General features: G+C 36.2%; 1 protein-coding gene across 1 annotated transcript; it reads right to left on the reverse strand.

The window, feature by feature from the left end:
- Positions 1–16,671: 16,671 nt before the first annotated feature.
- Positions 16,672–21,103, reverse strand: fam83b (family with sequence similarity 83 member B; the record flags this gene model as incomplete). The annotated part of the gene is made up of 4 exons (XM_079248773.1): positions 16,672–18,628; positions 18,902–19,026; positions 19,477–19,641; positions 20,654–21,103. The coding sequence occupies 4 exons, from the start codon at positions 21,101–21,103 to the stop codon at positions 16,672–16,674; spliced, it is 2,697 nt and encodes an 898-aa protein (XP_079104899.1).
- Positions 21,104–23,827: the final 2,724 nt, after the last annotated feature.

Raw genomic sequence — 23,827 nt, forward strand, 5'->3', positions numbered from 1 at the left:
CATATTCCCACCTCCAAATGAACATTTGTTTTGCTGAATTTGTGGGTGATAGTGGATTTCTGGCCTAATAAGAACTGAAGGAGAGGAAATTGGGAGCATATTTCTGGGAGTTCAACAACTCAAGTCATCCATTCAACAGCCTGACAATATCACTCAGCTGCAGTCACAGATAATGACCCTCAGTACACCAAGTCCTTTCTTTTTAATCAATAAATAAGTTGTTACATGTAAATTACAAAATGTCTTTGAGGGATGTCCTTGATATCAGGGAAGACAAAGAAATGGATCATTAATGCATCAAATTAGTCTGCAGTTGCACTGGACACAAAATTTCATAAGAAATTCCTCTAACCAGCAAGTCTCACATCTGATTGTTTATTTCACTTTTTCATGCCAACCTGCTTATGAATTTTTCTTTTCTTGTTTATATTTGGAAGTGATATTTACCTTTAGATATATGTACTGCTCTATTGGTTTATAGTGAGGCCACAGAGGTCAAAGTTCACCTTAAATGCTTTTGATATGTTCAAGTTTTCAGTCTGACTTTAGTTCACTGTTCTACAAAAGGTAATAATGAACTGGGTCAAAGAAAATAGTTATATTGTTATTATAATGTTAGTTTATTGTTCACTAAAAATCCAGCATTCAGTTTTAGATGTTTGTTTCAAACATTTTTTGATAGAGAGCAAAAAATGGTATTTTTTAAAAACGTTTCTTTATCTCTCTAAGGAATCTCTGTGTGTCAGCTGCCTCAGAGGAGTTTATCTACAAAGTCTAATCGTTTGCTAGCAGAGGCCGTCGGGCAGATATCCTGTTTCATGTTGTTCAAGATCCTTAGATTTAAAAGAATCTTAGTCCAGTTTAATCCTAATATGTCTGTATTTAAAACCATGCACTATTTTTGCGTGCTTGAATCAGTCTTTATTTTATTTTTTAAAAAATGCCGAGGCACTTTGCAGCATAAAGTTTTTCTTTTTCATTGCACAACCTGGCAGCACCAGGGCTAAGCCATGAAATTTGTGTCAAACTGTGTGTAATGCAGTAAAAAAAAAAAAAAAAAAAAAAAAAGATGTAACCTATCTCAATGCTTTTATAGTTCAACAGATAATTACCCTTCATGTTATTCTAGACATTTGCAATAAGCGCTTAAGGAGAAAGTAATTGTGACCTTTCAGATCTTTGTTCCTCTGTACAATTTCTCCTCACCACAAAGACATCAAATTCATTATTTTAGAGAAACAAGCCTTCAGCAAAGGAGTAGTGTTCATCACAATAAAGTTAAGTTTTGCTTCAAAGTGCTCAAATAGAGACTGGAGACAAAAGACTGCAAGTTCTGTGAAACCAAATGTACAAAAATAACTTGCTCCAGCTGTGAACTCACACGTCATTTTATTTTTCTTTATGTAAAATGGTTAGGTTGCTATGAAAAAAAAAAAGGCAGCCACATATTCAGGTTTTTTTATACAAAAATTTATGATTCATTCTTTGGTGTTTGTTTGTTTGTTTATTTGTTTGTTTGTTTGTTTATTTGGATCCACATTAGCCACAGCAGATGCTGCTGCTATTCTTCCTGGGGTCCATAAAAAAATACAATTATATTACAATGACATACAACAACCATTATACAATCCATTGTACAACTGATAAAACAGTTCTTTAGAAAAGACACTCAACAGTACATTTTTCAGTACAATAAAAAAAAATAAAAATAAAAAAAAATACATCCAATAGATATATGATTATTCCAAATGACTTTAATCTTTAAAGTAATCTTTAATCTGGAACAGAAGATCACATCTCTATGTTTAATTAGTAAATCTGTATTCAGTATTTAATTTGTAAATTTACAAGCGGTATTTAGTAACTTTACAAATTTATATTTATTAGTAAACATTATAGAATTATTTTCCAAAGAGTCATCCGTTTAGTAGAATAAACTCTTCAAGAGAAATTTTGAATCTTAGTTGATTTTGCATGCAAATAATTTGCTTAGGCAGTAGATTCCATTCATTCATGCTCCTATATGCAAATGTTCTTTTCCTGTAATTTGTCACAGCTCTTGGTAAAATAAATTTGTTTGCAGATGCATGTCTAGTTGCATAATCATGTATGCTGGAACTAAACAATAAATTTTGGTAGAGTCTGTGGTACTTTAGTGACAGAAACATTCCTGAACATACACAATAAGGAGTATAAAAGCCTATCATGAACCCATAACCACTTTAATTTTTGATGCATAAGTTTAGTGCTGGTGTAATAATCACAATGAAGTACTAGACGTGCTGCTCTATTTTGTATTAGTTGTAATTTTCTTATATTTTCAGTTGAAGTATTAGACCATGCAGTCGGGCAGTAATCAAGGTTTGATAAAAATTAGAGCCTGTACCATTACTTTTGTAGCTTCTCTTGTCAGAAAATATGCGTATCTCCTAATCATAGTAATCACGCTCCCCATTTTGGCACATAACAGCTGTACATGTTTTGACCATGATAATTTATTATCTACTGTTATTCCTAAGAGCTTTGTTTCATTGACTTGTTGAATTGAGCTATCTTGTATTTTAAGATGCAATCGAGGATTTAGGTTAATGTTATGGTTAGGACCGATTACTATACAGTGCGTCTTTGAAATATTTAAAACTAATTTATTTTCATTAACCCATTTAACAACAGCATTCAACTGTATCTGTAAGACATGGTTCAACTCTTCTACAGTAGCAGCTGATGCATAGATTGTTGAATCATCCGCATACATAACAATCTTGGCCTTTGAGAGAACGAGTGGTAAATCATTAGTATAAATATTGTACAATAAAGGACCAAGACTGCTGCCTTGCGGGACTCTGCATGTCAAACTTCTGATGTTGGAACAACAACCATTGAAGAAAACAGTCTGAGTTCTGCCTATTAAATGGCTGTTAAACCATGTTATAGCAGAATCATCAAATCCATAGGTCTGTAGCTTCTTAATATTGTGTGATCTATTATATCAAAAGTTGCAGAGAAGTCTAGCATGATACTGCCAACCAATTTCTTTTCCTCAATGTCTGTCAGCCAGTCATCAGTCATGGTGGTCAAAGCTGTTGCAGTTGAATGCCCTTTTCTATAGGCATGTTGATTAGGAACAAATAGTCCATGGTTACTAAAATAACTGTTAACTTGAGTATATAAAATATTCTCAATGATCTTTCCAACAGCTGTTAACAGACTTATAGGTCGACTATTTTTACCAGAAAAAGGTTGTTTTTTATTTTTAAGCAAAGGAATAATTTTGGCATTTTTCCATTATTGTGGACAGACACCTGTCGTTAAGCTTAGGTTTATGATGTATGTGATAACTGGCGAAACAAAATCAGCTACCATCTTCAGGAGGTTTCCATTCATTTCATCGACACCTGGTGGTTTATTTTTTTTATATTTTTTATCAGATTTTCAACTTCACTTATTGTTACTTCTTGAAATTTAAAAATATATAGATTATCTTTTATTATTTCTTGTTTTATGTGTAAACAAGATGTATTATAATTTGTTGACATTCCCTCCCTTAGTATATTAACGTTATTTATAAAATAATTATTTAAAAAATTTGCCACATCTGCAGGATTAGTTAAAAATGTACCATCTGCATCAATGAAAGTTGGCATAGATTTTCTATTTCTGCCAGTCAAATCATTAATTGTGTTCCACATTTTTTTTTATAATCTCTCTTATTTTGTTCAATTTCTTTTTCTTTATATAATTTCTTTTTAGTTCTGTTGAGCTTTGTGACATTGTTGCGTAAGTTTCGATAGACTTTCCAATCTTCTTGATTACCAGTCAAAATTGCTGTTTCTTTAGCTGGATTTCTTTGTTTCATTAAAAGCTTTATGTCTTTATCCAACCATGGTGTTTTAATATTCTCAACCGTAAACCTCCTGAGTGGTGCATGTTTGTCAACTATTGACATAAATTCTTTATTGAATTAATTTAATGCATCATTAGCATGTGTTTCTGTAAATACATTAGACCAGCATATATTTCTCACATCCTCCCTGGATGCATCTTGGTTGAAAGTTTTGAAAGATCTTTTGTAAATAAACCTAGGCCCCACCTTCTCCATTTTTGCTTTCCGCAAAGTAATAATTAAATTATGGTCACTACAGATTGTTGGAACAGAGATAGTCCTTGTACACAATTCTGGAGCATTTGTAAAAATATAATCAATACAAGTTGAAGTAGTTGTACCATCATTTTTCTGGTAAATTCTTGTTGGCATGCTTACTAATTGTACAAGTCCTATTGCAGTTGCAGCATCAGATATTTTTGCTCTCAATGAACAGTTTTTTTGGTAGCCAGTCAATGTTAAGTTCTCCCATGAAATACATCTCTAAACCCATAGTACTGCTGTAGTCCAACATCTCAGTCATTGTAATCAGGTATTTGCTAGCTGCACTGGGAGGTCGATAACAGCGTCCAACTAGTATTGACTTTATATGAGGTATATGTATCTGCAGTCATATGGCTTCAATGTTGTAGTTCATTAGATCTTCTCTCATCTTCACAGCTACATGAGATTGCACATAGAAGGCCACGCCACCCCCATATTTATTTCTGTCTCGTCTGAAAATATTATATCCTTGAATTGTCAGTTCATTATCATCAAAAGTATCATCTAAATGAGCCTCAGAGACAGCTAGTGTATTCAAATCATTAAATGACAAAATATCTGGAATTTCTGACACTTTTTTTCTGATGCTGTTTATATTGATATGTCCAATTTTAAACCTTTTGCTTTGTGTACATTCACTGGCATACTGCATCAAAAAGAAAATATAATTCATATCTGGTTTAACACTTGCATCGGCACAACTGTTAGTGCCCTTTGTTAGTGTGGGGGGTGAAATCTCATTAATGTTCAAATGTAACAGTGTTCGCTTTTCTTTTTATCATGTACATGGTATCTGATTTAATCTCCAAGCGCGTACCTTGACCACATGTTTTCACAAATCTGTTAGGAGAGATAATGGATTAGGAAAGTCCAGACTTCATGTCATGATGGGTTTTTTTCTTTTTTTTTTGTTCTTGTTTTCTTGGTAGATTTAGATATATAAATAATATAATATTTGCAAGTTTTTAAATGCATTTGGATTTTAAATCTCTTTTGATCCCTCTGTGTTTACAACAGATTATGATTTTCACAAAGAGACTTACATATTCCGTGGGGATGCAGATGCAGCTAAGTTTAAAAAGCATTTAGCTGAAGGAATGTTGCCATGTTATTATTTCCCAAACATAGATAACATGTCAAAATATTTGAATAAGTTTAGTGTTCACACACGTATCTGATTTTTTTCTGCTTATGCACGTACAAATGCTTACAAAAATGTGTCGTGCCAAATGTGACAAAAGCATAGTTATGTTAATGTGTTTCTTTTTTTCCAATTTTCTCCTTTTTTTTGTACAAATATGTTTCATTGTCTTTGACTAGCATGTCTTCAGGTAGCTGCTGTACAAAATAAAAGTTAGTTGATGTATTATATTGATCATTTTAATGGCCCACTCTCAGTGTAACATACATACCTGTTCCTCCGCCAGGCCAAAAGCTGACCATAAATCTCCACTGTCTAAGTGTGACAGAATTAACCCTTTCATGCATGGTGTCTACCTGTGTGGACACTGAATTGACCGCTTTTCTTTGCTTACTAATGGGTGGGGATGGAACATTTGTACATTTACCAACTCAGTGGACATCTGTGAGTCATCCAACACAATTCCCTGTAGAATAAACAAATACATTTACATACATGCATACAGTGTAATTACCAAGTTTCTCTCAAAAAATACAAAGGAAAAGAAAATGATATTTTTGATATATTTTAATAGAATATTCAATTTATACAAATACAACTTTTCTGTCAGGAATATCTAAAAAAGTAAAAGATATAATTACAGAGTAAAATAGGATTAACAAATATAAAGCATCACTGTATATGTCTGTAAAAGTTTAGTATTGTGTGTGAAAACATGGGTCTGTTTCTGAAGAATTCATGCATGAAAGGATCAAAATAGAAATTGTTGAAGACATGTTGGTTTTGTTATTCCTTAATGTAACAAACTAAAGCTCATTGGTTACATATACATAACACATTACAGTTAAATTGTATATGCTGATTAAATTATTTTCTGTTCTACAACTCTTGCTGGCATAGCCTGGTCACAAGTGATATAAGTGATGGAATGACAAGCTCTGTGGAGATAGTAGTGAAGACACATTGTCTTGATGTTTAGGGCTCTGCTTCAGCACCTGAAACATATGAATTATTCCATGTGATACTGTGAAGTATGGCATATGCTACAGCTAATTCAAACACACAAGTTACATGACTGCGGTAATGTACACTATTGTACAAGCTGTTGAAAGGCTGATACAGATTTATTCAGGTGTCAGATGTGTTAAGCAAGCATTTCTGAGTTGTTTGGATTAGTTTCCATAATAATGTGACAGAATTTTTTTGTTGCACATATTAAAAATACAGATGAAAACCAACAGGGCTTGTGTGCATCACAGTCATTGCAGGCAGTTCTAAGCCATGGGCACAGCAACAGTATCCTTGTTTAATAGTGTCAGAGAAAACTTTGAGTGCAGCCAGGAGTCAAACATGTCAGAATGTGGCAGTCCGATTACAAATTTGACAACTTAAAGGACCAATGACAGCATTATTGCACCTTCCAAAAGTTAGTTTTAAAGAAAAGAAAGAAAAATTCTACCTTAAAGCTCCAACTCAGATGTGATGTTTTATACAGGAAGGAAGACTGTGCAAACACACCCTGACAGCAGAGAAACACATGGTTGTCACTTAAATGGCCAGCTGTCAATGGAGATACATCACTATCAGGTGGAGAGAATGACACTATACCCTACTCATTTCTCAGCTACAGCACTGCTCTACAGCAGCAAGTCAGACATGCTTATCTAAAACTGCTTAAGAAGGCCCCAAAAATCCACGACACTTAGTTTCTAAATTCGCCTGATACCAGTCTTATGTATTCTAAACAAAGATAGTCTGATTGACAAAAGCCACAACATGCAAACCACTGAGTTCAAAGGATCTGCTGCTGTCACCAGATTAACCAGGATGCGCTGAGATTGTCTTGACTAGAGGGCCCTCTCTGTGGTGATCATAATTTTATGGCTGACTGGTACATATTAGCTAAGATAACATATAAAAAAATTAAACCAGCTATTCTTTTACTGGCACAGTGTAGAACCGTTGTCTCATGCACTTTAAGCCTCAACTCTTTCTTGCACGTTTTTTTTTTACACGTATTGGAAATGAAAGAGGAAACATTTTGTTAAGCTCTGGAATTTAGTACCTTAAATACATTGTGTTCACAGTTTCAAAGACTGAATAAATGTGCTGTAAAAAGCACTACAAGCCATGTGCAATTCGGGAACAAATCCAAAATGTAATAAATGTCGACTCAACTGGTTTTCATGTTGGCAGTTTTTGTAATTAATTTGTTTCATTGCCATAAAAGATTTCAAATTGGCTATTTTCTTGTGGTTATTATTCTTCTTATCTTAATTTGAAATGGATTCATGATACAAAATTAATCCCTATTGTATGCCTATTCCCCATTATAAAAATGGAAGACCCTTTTATAAATTGTCCATTCAAATTTATCTCTGCTACAGACACGGCTGCCTGCCATATTTTCCCAAACATTATATGGTCAGGGGATAGTAAGCCTGCCAAGAGACTGTTAATTCTTTCCTTGTCCTATTCTTACATAGTAATGCAATCAGGTCTCATCTATTCACCCCTTTAGGGAATTGTACAGCTGGAGATGCACTGCATTTTAATAAGGCCCACTGGCATACCAACAGAAGCAGAGGGTGTATTGTTGGTGTGTCTATAAAGTTCAGACTCACCAGTCAAGAATTCCCCCAAAGCAATAGTATAGTGAGGAGAAGGATTTTGTATTGCTGGATGGCATCGCATGCCTTTGTAAAAAAAAAAAATATTGCTTATATATTTCTTCTTTTAACCATTCTTTATAACTTTTATTTTTGTAAATATTTATTCATTTTGAATTTGATGCCTGCAGCACATGCCAAAAAGCTGAGACAGGGGTGTGTTTATAACTGTACTATATCACCTTTCTTTTTAAAAGCAGTCAATAAGCATTTGGAAATTGAGGTCAGTAGGTGGAATTCTTTATTTTATTTTGCCTGATGTAAAACTTAAGTGCAGGCAGTGCTTTAAGTGGGCCGGTATGCACCGGTATGCACCGGTTGCATACCGGTGCATACCGGTATAATACATACCTGGACTCTTACCGGCTTTCCTCAGCAATCAGTATACCCTCCTACGACTTCACCACATATTGTAGCTTGTATTTGTTGATTTTAATTTAAAAAAAAAAAAAAAAAAGTCACCTCAAAAGAAATTTATTTTTAAGACCAGTTTAGATGCAGAACGTTTGCTGTGGCCCACAACGTCACACCGCACTTCACGTTGTTTACTCGCTGTTAAATCACCTCCCAGTTTTAATTACACTTAGTCAACATAACACAAAAAACACACACTGACAACACATGGACATATTTTGGGGGGCAGGCCATGCAGTGTGCGGTGGGCGGGGCTGCTTTGGTGGTCCCGCTCCCAACATGATGTGGTTACTTCTTCCCAATTTTAATTGCAAACAACACACACTTCACAATCATTCATAAGCTGGGAGGGAGGGGGTGACAATGGGGTCCTGCCACGCCCCTATTTCCGGGGCTGTGCCAGAGGAGTTTGGGCGGGGGAGTGGTGCTGTTCAGGGGGCCTGGGTCTGGGCTGGCCTGGCAGGGGTGGGACTGCTCCTGGCCCTGGGTGGTGCTGGATCGGCTGCATGTGTGAAGTGGTGGGGGGGCGTTGACAGGGGTGGGGGGTAGTTGTGGGGCCCTGATCGGGGCCCTTCTATCCCCTGCTCCCCCAGGGGTATCTCACAGGGGACACGTTGGGAAAGAAAGGTGAGGGCGTGCATGAGCCAATGGATGAAGTGGTGAATGAATGTTAGGGTGGGGGGGGGGGATCAGGGTGGCTGCCGATGGCCCTGGTCTCGGGGGTACTCCTGGCGTGCCTCTTGCCTTTATGTGGGAGGGGTCACACTGGCATGATCACCTTTTCCGGAACACGTTCCACTCTGCATGTTCTGCATGTGACACAGTCACCGAGTCGTCTGCAGGTTTATTCACTAATAGCAACTAGTTTTCTCATTTCTGTTTGTTTCTCATTTATATTGAACTTTTTAGATTCATAGTTTAGTTACTATGATCTAAAGTTGGCTTGTATGTATATGTATATGTGTTAATACTGGCAAGTGCGTATATGTTTGTACGTATGTATGTGTGTGTATGTGTGTGCATAGAAGTGTGTGTGTATATGTATGTATGTGTATATGTATATGTGTACATATGTATATATATGTGTATATATATATATATATATATTATGTGTGTATACGTGTGTGTATATGTTTGTGTATGTATGCGTGTGTATGTGTGTGTATATGTATGTGTGTGCCTGTATGTGTGTATGTATACATCTGTAGGTTGTTTTCTTTCTTTTTGTTTTTGGGTTATTTTTTAGTTTTTTTTCTCTCCCTTTTCTCTCCCTTTATCTCTTTCCCTTTTCTTATGAGGTGTTTTTTCTCCTTTCTCTTTCTGTCTTTTGTCTGTCCTCTCTGGTCCAGCAGTACAAACTCTACAATTCAAACAACAATACAAAATAAATATAGAAATAAAATAAAAATTCAGAAAGTCAAGGGGATCATTATATCTATAAAGCTTCCCTTGGCAGAGAAAATTTGCTCAGCAGAACACAGCATCCAGACCATCATTCTGCTTACCTAAATGCTGGACAAGACAAAAAAAAAAAAAAAAAAAAAAAAAAAAGGAAAATTATTTCCAGATACAAGATAAGATAATATTGCTAGGTGGCATGGACCAGGCCTAATGCTGTGAAAAACATATTTCACACAGGAAAACTGTAATAGTAATACACTGTTAAATTAGTCTGGTAATAAGCTAAATAAGTCTAAACGCATAACTTTTTTTGTTTTTAACCCATGCAAAGTGGCCCTGTAGTGGTCACCTATTTACAAGCTTTTTTCTTGCTTATTTTATTCATGAATGAGGATGGTATTTTTGTAAATAACCACTTCAGTGATTAGTGAGTCATCCAATACGTTTCCACTCACTGAAGAGCAAATAAATATATGATACAATTGAGTATAATGTAATTATGCAACTTTGCCTTTGCGATAAATAGGAAAAGAAAATGATACAGCTTTATTTTACAGAAGAATATAGTTATGATTATATGTTATTTTATAACTATTTTGTAGAGTACATTAAAATAAATAATACAAAATTCTAAATATCACTAATTAACAAAAAAAGGATCTTTGTAGAGGTAAAATACTGTTTTTTTTTTTAAATGTTGCATTGTTTTTTTGTTTTTTGTTTTTTTTATTAATTCATGCATGAAAGGGTTCATGGACTTTTAGTTTATGTATTTACTTTTCAGTGTTATTTTTCATATCCATGCAATGAGGCTTGAAGTTCATAAAAGTGTCTCAGTAGCACTTTGAATTTGGCAAATGTGGATTTGATTTAGAACTTGCTGTGTTTGTTTTTTGTGATTTCTTTGCAATAAAACTATTAATCTATAGATCAATTTACAGATCTACATACAAGTATCACCCATGTTTTTGTCCCATATTTGCATGACAAACTGACAGCAAGTCATTAAGGTAGTACCACCACTTGTTCCGTTCCACTTAAAGCACTGAGTACAGGGCAGGTCTGGACTACAGGAACTGGACTTCTGGTACCCACACTCTCACAAACCCACCATCAAGCCGTGCTGTTGTAACACATGCAGAATGTATCTCAGCATGTATCGTAGATGTCCCAAATAAAGACGTTGCTTGAATTGCAGCTTACATTGCTCTTAAAAATGTACGTACCTTTCAGCATTAATCATGCCTTCCACATGTATAAGTTACATATGAAAGGGGCACTAACACACCCCCATACCACCACAGATGCTGGCTTCTGAACTTTGCGCTGAACAATACAGCTGGTTCTTTTCCTCTTGGGCCTGGAGGAAAAATTAACCATGATTTTCAAAAACAGCCTATACTGTGGAATTATCAGACAACAGCACACTTTTCCACTTAGTGTCAGTCTACCTCAGATTAGCTCAGGCCCAGAAAGCCCAGCATTGTTTCTGGGTGTTGTTGATTTCTGGCTTTGGTGCTACATTATTCTTTTAACTTGCTCTTGTAGATGTAGCGATGAATTGTGTTAACTGACAATGGTTTTCTGAAGTCTTCCTGAGCCAACATAGTATTCTTTACACAATGATGTCAGTTTCAAATGTGGTGCTGCCTGAGGGATCGAAAGTCACAGACATGCAAGGTCGGTTTTCAGACTTGCTGCTTACATGCAGCAAAGTCTTCAGAAACTGTCAATCTTATGATGATAATTATGGACTATAGGTGATGAAATCCCTCAATTCCCTGCCATTTAATGTTAAAAACCTTCATTCTTTTGGATTATTTGCGAACAAATTTTATTACCAAAGTGGTGAATTTCACCCAACTCTTGCTTGTGAATGACTGCTATGCTCTTTTTATATTCAATCATGACACTCACCTGTTTCCAGTTAACCTGTTCACTGTGTGGAATGGTCTAAACAGATGTTTTTGAGCATTCCTCAACTTTCCCAGTCTTTTCCTGTCCATCTTTTTAGAATATGTTGCAGCCATCAAAATTCAAAATGAGTATTTGCAGAAAAAAAAAATCAAGTTGATCAGTTTAAACATTAGGTGCATTGTCTTTGGAGTGAATTCAGTTGAATATAGTTTACTATAGTTGGTTATAGTTTATTTCTGATCTGTAAATTCTATACTTATGTGTATGTACATATGTATGTATGGGTATGTACATATATTTTTCTTTTCTTATTTTCTTTCATTTGTTCGAAATAAATAAACTAACTAACTAACTAAACTAAACGTAGTTTTTTTTTTTAAATTGCAAACCGTTGTATTCTGTTTTTAATGAATATTTTACACAACATTCTAATCAAATTTAAATTGGAGTTCATGCAGCAAGGATCCAATATAAAATTTAAATTGGAGTTCAATCTGTGGACCAACTATTTTACTGGAGAATTTACATTGGAGCCTTGCTGGTGTAACAGGATAGTTTTTATTGGAGTATGATCTGCTCGTGGAATACGGTATGGCTTCAAACATAAATTGCATAGGAGACTGGTCAGAAGTACGTTTTTAGAGAATCTATAGTTGTTATTGTAGCCTGAAATGGTATTCAAATTTCAAGAAGTAGCTTTCCAGGGGCGTATGTTGTGTTGGTACTTGGAAGGGAGACTGGGTAAAATACATATTTATTTGTTATGTTCCACCCACGGGACATATGGTACAAATGAATTAAAATATAATTAAATGCCATGTAAAGGATGCCTCAAATTCTTACTTTTTTTTAAATAATAATGCAGTAAAGGCCAAAATTATCAGATTCTCCAGTAAAGAGAAAAACCTCTGCATCATTATTAACATATGGACAAACATGTCAATAAAACAATCTTTTAACAAAAATAACCACGCCCAAAATTTCAGGTATTCCCGGTTCCCTGGTGTGAATGCACTTACAGAGAACTGAAGAAAAAGTATCCAAGAGCTTTCAGGAATAGTGATGATTTTCTGTTATTATTATTATTGTAATTTTTTTTTTTTTTTTTTTTTTTTTTAGTATTGTATTGTTGTTATTGTGATATGGATCCTTCTGGGTCTGAAATAAAGAAATTTTTTAAACAAAACTAAATATTGAAATATTCAGTTAACAATCAATCAATATAAACATATGAGAATGACTCAGGTTATTATTTTTCTATATTTATTCATTTTGTTTACCGGTGGAGCCCATCCCAGCAGTCATCATGCAAGAGACAGTAAACACGCTTGACAGGACGCCAGATCGTTCCAGAGAGAAAAACAACCACTCATGCTCACATTCATTTCTAGGGAGAATTTTAGAGTGATCAATTAAGCCACAATGCATTTCTTTGGATGGTGGGAGGAAGTTGGAGTACCTGCAGAGAACCCACACATACACGCGGAGAACATGCAAACACCACACAGAAAGGCAACAGTTCGACCACTTCCTACCAACTGGGTATGATTTAGAAAAAAATCTGGTATTATAATAATGTCCCATTGTATTCTAGCTCGTAATAAACATCGTGTTTCTGTCAAATGACTAAAGTATAAATATTATAACATGAAAATTTATTGTAAAACACAAAAAACTGGTAATGGAGGTTTCATAAGTTCAGATCCCCACATGACAACTCAGGAAACCTAGACAAGCATCACTGAGGACTACTGAAAGATTTTACAAGAAAGCTTTTCTGAAACAGTTCAGGCTGTGTTGAAGAACAAATGTAATCATATAAACTAATGATGTTTTAGTCTTTTAGATTTCTCTAAACTCTCTTTTCCATTTACGGCTGCATAATTCTTAACAAATAGCACCTATTTTCCATTTTCACATGTGGTAGCTTCAGATGAGGTACGAATATGTATGATAGTCATGCAAATATGTGATTGGGTGATCAGTGAGGTAACCCAACTGAAATTGTAAATTAGAAAATTTCCATATTAGTGTTGCAGAAAACAAATATTTAATATCAAAATTTTACAGCAAATGATTCCACAAACTTCCAGAAGAAATCCTTCAGAAGAAATTCCTAATTACAGGAATGGCAGATGAATAAGTCACCGGATGGTTTCGGATCACTCACATATGTTTTGCATTCATTCATTCATTCATTTTCTGACCCGCTTAATCCAGTTCAGGGTCGCGGGGAAGCTAGAGCCTATCCCAGCTGGCGACAGCCAGGGTACACCCTGGACAGCTCGCCAGTCCATCGCAGGGCTGATCCTCCACATCAAGGGGAGCTTGTTGAGGTGGCTCGGGCATCTGGTTAGAATGCTCCCTGAACGCCTCCCTGGTGATGTGTTCTGGACACGTCCCTGCAGGAGGAGACTCCTGAGGAAGACCCAGGACATGCTGGAAGGATTAAATCTCTCAGCTAGCCTGGGAACGCCGTCCTGAAGAGCTGGCCAATGTGGCTGGGGAAAGGGAGGTCTGTTAAGACTGCTGCCCCCATGACCTGATCCTTGATAAGCGGATGGATGAATGGATTAAAAAAAAGATATATAATATACACAGTTACCATAAAAGCAACCAATTTATTTTTTTCTATTTGTTTTCTTTCTTTTTTTTTTTTGCTGGGTGGGTTGTTAGTATTTTGTCCTACACAAAGCTTTTTTTTTATTTTATTTTTTTTTATAGTATGATTTCTGGTATAAAAATAAGTTTGTTTGAATATTTTTATCACTTCCATGTTTCACATATTCGCATCAGATTTTGCTGTGTTCCTATGTTTCCTCGACAGTCATGTTTGTTTTGCGCAGAAGCATGAAGGAAAGTATTCACAAAACCCCATCAGAATTGTGCATGTTGTACAATTACAGCTGTGAATAACGATGACTTATTCAGTTACATTTGTTTTAGAAGTAAAATAAGTTGTTTTGTTCTTTCTTCTGTTTGTGTTTTAACCAGATAACGTTTGTAATCACCATTATTTCCACAGTTCCATGTACTCCATGTACTTTAAACTGCAGGATCTAGTGAAGAAATAAACTACTGCAGACGGAGCATTTATCTGCAGACTATTTATGCATTATGAACAAATCATTCACTTTTTAAATGACAACTGTTTTTTTTTATTTATTTTTTTTTATCTGTCATTCATTTATTTGCAGCTAGGTAAGTCAGTTGAGAGCCTGCTCTGATATACAAAATCTTAACACATTAGCTAGATTATCTGAAGCAGGGATCCTCAATCCTGGTCCTCAAGGGCCACTGTCCTGCAGGTTTTCCTAGTGCCCCTCCTGGAACACACCAGATTCAGACTCATACAAGCTCTTCATACGTCTACTAAATACACATTGATGTGAATCAGGTGTATCAGGTGCTGAAGAGCCCCGCTGTATGGCCGAGGAATGTTTGCTGTATGTTTTAAGATACTGCAGGAAAGAAAACAATAAAGACTATTGGTGGAAATTGTATTCAATTTTATTTGGAACAGTATAAGTTTTGATGGCTACGTGCAAACGGTTTGTGTGCAAAGGAGAAAAGAGATTATTCCCGTCACATGAACACATCTATAACTTTGTACAGCCAACAGATGCATTTTGTTATTAAAACACTTTCACTTTACAATGTGACCACCAAGTGTCTTCGATCAAATAACGTGCAGTGCAAATACAACTTTAATGTACAAAGTCTTTCGCAAAATTTCAAATGGGAATCACCTTATTTATCACAGATGGTGCCCGTTAGACCAAGATTTAAACCTCATTCTCTGACTAAGCGCGACATAAGCTAACTTTAGCACTTTAAATAAGAAAAAAACTAATAAATAAATTAGATAGAATTTGAGAAACATCACAACAAACATCTCATCCCTTTAAGTTCAAGCTTATCCCTCACCTGCAACCCAGATGCAAACACTCTTGTATTAGTGCGAAAAAGACATTAAACTATTACACAGATTATACACTCCTTTGGAAAATGTATATATATATATATGTTGCATACAATTGCGTATCATTGCATCAAATTATATGCAACCTGGGTTTTCTTTTTCATCAAAATAAGTCTACATATGGTCTATATTTATTATACAGTCTAATAAGTCTTCTGCTCAAACCCAACCCCAACAACCTCGCTACTTCACACTTTGGCACATTAATTGAAAAGAATATTACTTCTGAATATAACACATCCAGTGATGAAGTTTGTCATCACAATTTCATTACAGAAACAAGTTGATAATAATAACTTAACATCTATCTTTACTTTTCATGAAGTTTAAATCCCCTTTTAAGTTTTAATTTATTAACCTTCTCTGTGGCTTTTCATTTGTGTGGGGTATTTTTCAATATGCTCACAGTACACACACAAAATACCTAAATGACGACCAAAATTGGTCCCATAAGAGAAAGGTTATTGCAGCCTGTAAATTTGTAGAACTTGTCAGAAGCATCATAGCGTGGATGTTGAGTGGTGTCGGTCATCATGCATGCCAGCAGTATTTTCGACACCTTTACATAGTCAACAGTCAAGTACACTAATTCCATACTAACTCTTGGTATGTGTAGCTGACACACCTTCAGTTGTGATAAGAAGCTGCATTGATCTGTGATACTTTAAAACAACTTTGGCTTTTGTAAAGACTTTGTGACAGAATTTGAATAAAATTGACGAGGTTTGTTTTGTCACCAGCAAAGGAAGAGAGAGCAGCCACACAAAGAGAGCTTAACAGGGGTTTTTTAAAACTATGTAACAATCCGTGAGTTGTAATTTTATAAAATATGGCCATCTTTTAATGACAATAAAAAAATTGAAGTTAAAAAAAAAAAGCTAAATATGTAAACTCTGTTTATCCAGTTCCAGTTGATACGTAAAAGATCACCGCACCATTCAAATGTGCATTAGTGATATATGACCTGTGTAGCGTATGTGCCCTGCAGATGCAGCAATCACTACTTGTTCTTGTGTATGAGGTTTCCCACTCTGTGAATGAATTTCTCCAGTTTGTTTTCATGGTGCCCTCGTGCAGCCCGAGCAGCACTATGTTGGACTGTAGCCTCACCTTTAGGAAGGCTTTTGGCTTTTTCCCGAGACTGCACGTGTCCTGAATTTGTGGGTGGAGACTGTTTCCGTTCAAAGGAGCAGAAAGGCTCAAATCTGCTGTACAGGCGATTCTCTGCTCCAGATCTCATACTTTTAACATGAATGGAGGGTTTTTTGTGTGCGTTGGTTTTTGGGAGCGAGCTCGGCGGTGAATTTGGAGGCTCCTCTGTTGTGAATCGTGGTTTTGATGATTTTAGATGGTCGTCCTTTACACTGCCCTTGTGTAGCTCTGATGTAAGCCTGGAACTGGTTTTGTTTTGGTGACATCTTTGCCCAGTTGTTTTATCCTCCTCCTCAGCTGTTATGGTCTCTGTGCTTTCAGCTGAAGTGAGACTTGGTGACTCTGTGGTTCTGATGGAGTCATCTTTTTTCTCTGGTATGTTTAACAAAGATTTGATTTTGTTTGAACTCTTCTTTAGAAAATGCTGAGAGCCTGTGCTGTTAGCTTTATTTGTCAAATTCTTGCTATTTAAGTCCAAGGCTGCTGCAGACACAGTCCTAGATGGGGGCTTCCGCCACATATGAGTGCTAGTAGTGTCTGCGCTGTTCACATCATAATGGGAGACAGATCTCTGATCTTCATTCAGATTCGGTCTATATCCTCCATTCTGTGCGCTGGTCCCCGCTGTAGTTCTGTTCACTTGTGCAAAAGCTCCATATATGTGTCCTAAGGAATCATGAGTCAGCTCAGTGTTTGAGCGAGGATCTGCCACACTATGCCTTTTTTGCCAGCTGTCTGTCAGCATATCAGGGTTTATGACTATCTGTCCACGTTTAGCTCTGCCTAAACTGGCATATCCGGGGTGGTAAGAGTTTATTCCAGGACCATAACCTGCGCTATTGTGAATGTCATCCAAAATCTGTAGACTTTGCCTCTTTTTCATGAACTCATCAATATCCGCTCTGTTCTCAGCTGTGGCATCGGGATTCCACTGCATCGATAAGTGGTGTAAGGGTGTCGTGGGTGCTACTGTGGAGGTGTTAGCAAGACCGTGTGATTCCATTTGTTCTGGTATGATAGACCTCAGAACAAAAGAGTTCCTCATTCTTCCCTGCATGAAGGAGTTAGCGTTCTCCAGGCATTCAAATTTATCTAAGTAGTCACAAGAGTCTGCTAGTGGAGAATCTGGGTTTTTCAGGTAGGATTCTATCCTCCATGTGCGCATGAATGACTTGGATGTATTCTCCAGTGTTGGCATGTCCTGCTGCAAGGAGAGGACCTGTCTGTCGTTGCCATTGTAAGACTGACGCATGTTTTGGCCTCTGTATATCTGGGGCACTTGCAAATAACTATCCATATTTGCAACATCTCTAGAGACATTCCAGTTGCTTTCCCTGTTTCTGATGTTCCGTGGAGTGTATGCATCTTGTCTCTCCCCGGCATAGCTGTGCCTTTTGAAGAAATTCATTGCCTCTGCAGATTCATATCGGTGGTATTGGGGTATTTGACCCTGAAGACGAACGTCGTTCTCGATCAAGGGCCCAAACATGCTACTGTCCTCTTCAAAAAACCTCTCCTCGAATTTTTTTGTGCCAGGTTTTCTCTCACAGGCTTTTTGATAAACAGCATCCAAGGAATTTTTAAGCTGGTCCTTTTGCCCAATTTTTGGAGCAGAATAAGAATTAGGCCAATTCTTTTGCCCATGAAGTTCATTGTGTTGAAATAAACTTTCTGGGGGACTCAGGTCAGCTGGGACTGTTGAACGGGCATAAAGTGTTCGAAACTCCTCATCGTAAGACTTCACAAGGTGTCCTGTGATGACCTGAACCATGCTCAGGTTGATCTTCTCAAAAGACCAAGTGAAGCTGTAAACACACGTGACAATGCAAATATTAATTTTGCATGGAGAAAAAAAAAAAGGATAGAAGTGGTATAATTTTTCCAATATGGGATATTTTTTGTAAATAACTATAGGACTTAAAAGCTTTTGTCATAAATTGCTTTACAAGATGTCAGTAAGAAATCATTTCTGCAGTCTGGGTCTGAGTAAATACAATTGTTTTCTCAAGCACTCTGTGCAGTTAGTGCACTTCACTGCTCTCAAATACATCTTCTGTTGTATTGCAGCATAATTTTACCTGTATGATCCATAAATTGCTGTGCAGCAGTCGACCAAAACAAACTTCTGCTCCATGGCTCCATGAAATTTCGCTCCTGATCGACAGATGTAATCCTGACCCTTCACAGTGCGCACCCGTATGTTCTGTCGCCAAAGCAGTGAAAGGAACATGTCACCGTTGATTTTAAAGAAAGTTCTAAGTATGCCAGTGCTCTCCACAGATGTCATTCGAAAGAACTGGTGAGTAATAGTTGTGTTGTTAGCATGTAAAATGCAAGTAAAGATGATATAAAAAGGAACGTTTCTCTTTTTTTAAAATCCCTTGCCAGAAATTGACTCCACCCATGAGCACCTAACAAACAGGTCTTCATATAATCCTTGCTTTCTGATGTCCTCATGTGTTACAAAAGATTGAGCATTTACACCCGAGTAGCATTTTATGTCTGTCAACTGATCTGAAAATATGGATTATTGTGATTCTGTTGTCACCCATGAATATTCTACTCATAGAAGCACCTTAAAGATCAAATTTACATGAGAAACAATAAATGTAAATGAAGAAAATTAAATGAATAGTCTGCAAAATAAACTTACTCTAAGGTGCTGAAGTTTGACGTCTTGATTTTCAGCCATTTTGAGGAAACTTTTCAAATGAAAATCATCCAAAAGCACGTAGACTGGGACTCCTCGGACAGAAGCATCCACAACCTCTTTGAATATATCCACGTCGGTGAACACATCCATCACAATTGCAATGACCTGCAAGGACAAGGACCAGAGGACAAGGTAAGTTGTGTAATTGACCGATTTACACGAGAAAAAAAATGGTAAACGGGAGTGTGACAGCTCAAAGCAGCCAAATAGAGAAAAATACTCTGAAAAAGAACAGATGAATGCAGGCAGGAAATCTAAAAAACATTTTTACTGAGATCAATATGAACAACTGGAGGACAAATATGGGATAAACATTTTTTATATCTGTAACAATAAAATTTATTGATCCTCAAACCATTTCAATCATCCCAGGAACATCTTTTAGCTCTTTAATTGCCTTCAGGCCTCCTGCAATTTTATTAAAACTTTCATCATTTTGTATAATTGCTCTTTTCAGTGTTGTAAAGCAGCAACATTTAAGCAAAGCAGCAACATAGTTTGCTCTTCATTTTGGCAAACTATGAAGAGCTACTACAAAAAAAATAAAGCTGAAACAATTTATTTGTGTATTTATCATAAGTAGGTTTTTTTTCTGTCCCTGATTTAATACCACAACAACCGGCTATCATGCCACTAATGTCCACCCGATACTTACTGGACAGATAAACAGTTTTTCAGCTGTTATATTTCAAGACATTTACTTTGAACCGCTTTAGAATATTAAATGAAGAGGGATTTTGTTTTTGACAGGTTTAGTCAGAGGCTTTCAGCTCCTCCAACAGACCTGCAGAATACAGACAGTCTGCTAACCTAAAAACAAACAAAGCAAAACTGAGGCACCAAATTCAGGAAGGATTTTGCTTCGTGATGTGATATTTCTGCAAAAATGCTTCTCATTCTCACTTCTTACGTGAATAAGTTGCTGAACCTGATTTTAACCTGGCAGACACTCCCTGATTTAGAAAACAACAGTGAAACATATGTCTAGGTAACTGCCTGGAGGGGATGAGTGCTTGCAACATACTGTGGACGAGCTCGCTCGCAAAGGGAAATACAACTGTCTAAGCTCAGCTGTATGTTGTCTGTTTTATTACCCTGTGTCTGGTACTTTTATTACCTGTCTTGCGTTCTGAATATGCTTCCGGATCACCTCCTTTATGGTCAGGTTGTTCAGTCTAGGTGGATGAAACAGAACATCTATGTTGGTCTGGAGGTTTTCATGCAGGATCTCCGGCCATCCCAAGTCCAAATTTGGTGTTTCCACATCTGAGTGTGTGGGCCAATAGGTCCCTGAAGATGATTGATTATCTGGTGGACCGGTGACTTCTTCTGTATGGTTTTGTGGTGGCAGCTGTTCAGCGTTTCCTGTGATGAACAGGATCTCATCTTCTGAGAGAAAGCTCCCAATTCGTTCTCCCTTCAGGAATTCATGGTAACCGTTCGCACCATCTCGCACCAAGCAATCAATCGCAAGACGATATGATTCCTTATAATGAGGCTGGATGTATTCCTCCAATCTAAAGTCTTCTCTCAGTGATGACAGCAGGGAAAAGTCTGGAGAGTCCATCACTCCGGACTGTTTCTTTGAGACCTGTGAAAGATAATGAAAATCAATGACATGGTGTAAGAGGATCAAAGAACAAACACAGCAGAATTGAAAATGTAAAGTAAAATACAAAACATTTTTTTTTTTCATGTGATTCATTGTATGAATCATATGTTAAATTCTCAGACCATCACTTTGATGGTCTAAGTGTTTCAAGGTGTCTACAGGACATTTAGCTCAGTTTTTACTGCACTATTTGTTTGTTTAAAAAAAAAAAAAAAAAAAAAAAAAAAAAAAGCAGTTTTTCAACAGCAATAAAAAGTGTTCACCTCTGACACAAAGTAAGAACTAAGTGTTGAGTCAGTAGCTAATCAGTAGTTCTTGAGTAGCACTGATTTATAAGACGTGATAAGTTGCTGGTAAATAGGATGATAAATAATCAGCAGCTGAGCAACATCATGTCTGTATTTAAATGTAAATGTTAAAATGTGTTACAAGGCAATTCTGACTTAGCTGCTATTGTTCAAGACTCTGTAAATGACCTGATTCAGTTACTCTGCGGCTACTTCAGTTGATATATATATGTATATATATATATATATATATATATATATATTAGTTTGTTTTCCTAATGTAAAGACCGACTCTCTTTAATATACAAAAGGAACATTGCGTACTTTCTGTTTAAGCTCCACTAAAACACAACTGTAAAATTATTTACATTTCTAAATGTTAAGTATATTAGATATCAAATGAAAAAGATGCACTGCAGCAGCTTTTGCAAAATATTCAAACATAACGCACACACACACACACACATCACAAACTTATACAAATAGCCCATTAATTTATAAATTTTATTTCTAACCTGCTGCTTTGAGCATTAATATGAAAGAGGTTTACTTTCCTTCATTTAACTGCTGCTTTTGTTGATCACTTGTTTGAGTCTTCAGAAGCACAGTCAGCGACTTGCAACAACATTAACTCACACTCAACAACAGTTAACTTACATTTAGATATGGACCTTTGTGGAAATCCTCTTGATTGCTCCTAAAATATCTCGTTTCCATTTCTATACTTTTAGCTTGTGCTCTGTGTTTGGAACAGCTTCTGGGAGCCTGTATGAATAGACAAAGACAAGGAGGTGTCTCAACATGATAAGCAGTCTGCAGATGGAGGGTGTGGATTCCAGCTACAACATGCAAATGGTTCGACTTGAAACTGGCTCACAGGCGGACATAAACCTGTTTGAGACTTTTAGCCACTCCCTCCTCTCCCTGGGAACAAAGTTCACACTGGAAAAAAAAATCAAGATAATGACAACATAAAAAGGCTTTGACGAACACTTCAGCATTACCGGACCTGGACTTGTCTGTGTTGTGTTTAGTGTTGTGAAACTGCCCACAAACTAAATCTATTGTACTTTCTTGTTTTGTCATAAGGGTTTACGAAACCATTTCAACTGAAATACTTCATTTCAAGCACATTTTCTTATGCAATTCAATTACAACAAACTTCAGTTAAGATTAGATCAACAAAGAACATTTACTTAAGTCTCACATTAAATATCTCTTAAACATCCAGATGAATCTTGTTAAACTTAACTGTAAATTTCCATGTGACATGTGAAATTCCATGTTCTTCTCGTCTGACTAATTTGTGTGACGGACAGACTCATACAGAAGCTTCATGTCACCAGGAAAGGCTGAAATCTCAAAATTTATCACAGGGGAGAAAGTGTAAGTCATTAGTAACCATGTTCAGCTGTTACATATGTCTGTGTCATATATACAATAAATCACCAAAGCATGTGCTGGATTTATGAACTCATGCAAATTTCTCATGAGAATTTGAGTGTTATATGCGTGTATTTAAAGACTGTATGTGTCTGTCTTCAGTGAGAACTAATGTTAATATTTAATTATGAAATTTTCAGTTCTTTTTGGGGACACACGTTTCTCCTTGTTAAAACAGTTAAAATCATACAATACAAAACAAAAACAATCATGGGTTGTCTTTTCAAAGATTTGAACTTAATGGAAATTGCTTTCCAACACAATCTTTTCTGATTGATTGGACAATGGCCTTTCATTACGTTTATATTCACCCTTGACTCACCTCGTTGCTCTCGTGCTACATTACCTTCAGTTTCAAACAGAAAAGATTACTGATTAGATTATACTGAAGCATGAGTGGTGGTTTTGTTACAAAAATGAAGTGGATGTGTCAAGATGTTGTTTGTTCTCTGAGGAATTCAGTTATACACATCATTTCTACCAATCTGGTGCATTTTTTGGCTCTAGTTTGAGTTTATTATTCATGGTTTTGGGTCACCTGAAACAGAAAACTCAACCATGACAATTTAATATATATTCAAATTTAATGTAATATGTTGCAATGAAGTGGATTCTGAGCTGTTCTCAGATACAATTTTCCTGATTTTCTCTTCTCATATCAGTTTACACGTATGATTATCTCTTACTTCTCTGTCAGTTTGATTCATTTTTTTAGTATTCTTCTAAATATGCAACTTGAATGTTTTATTTACCGGATTTATTTGAAATTCCTAGACTTTAGCTCATAGATCCGATTTCTTTTTAATGCTCAAAGGTTCAGCATCTGTCTAAACATACATCGACAAGTCACTTAAAAAATGTTGTTTTGTGACTGAATAACTTACCAAGACAAATAAAGGTAAGATAAGTAAATAAATCAATGGAAATATTTTCTGCTTGGATATTTTAT

The sequence above is a fragment of the Telmatherina bonti genome, assembly GCF_933228915.1.
Source record: "Telmatherina bonti genome assembly, chromosome: 11".
In the NCBI taxonomy this organism is placed as follows: Eukaryota; Metazoa; Chordata; class Actinopteri; order Atheriniformes; family Telmatherinidae; genus Telmatherina; species Telmatherina bonti.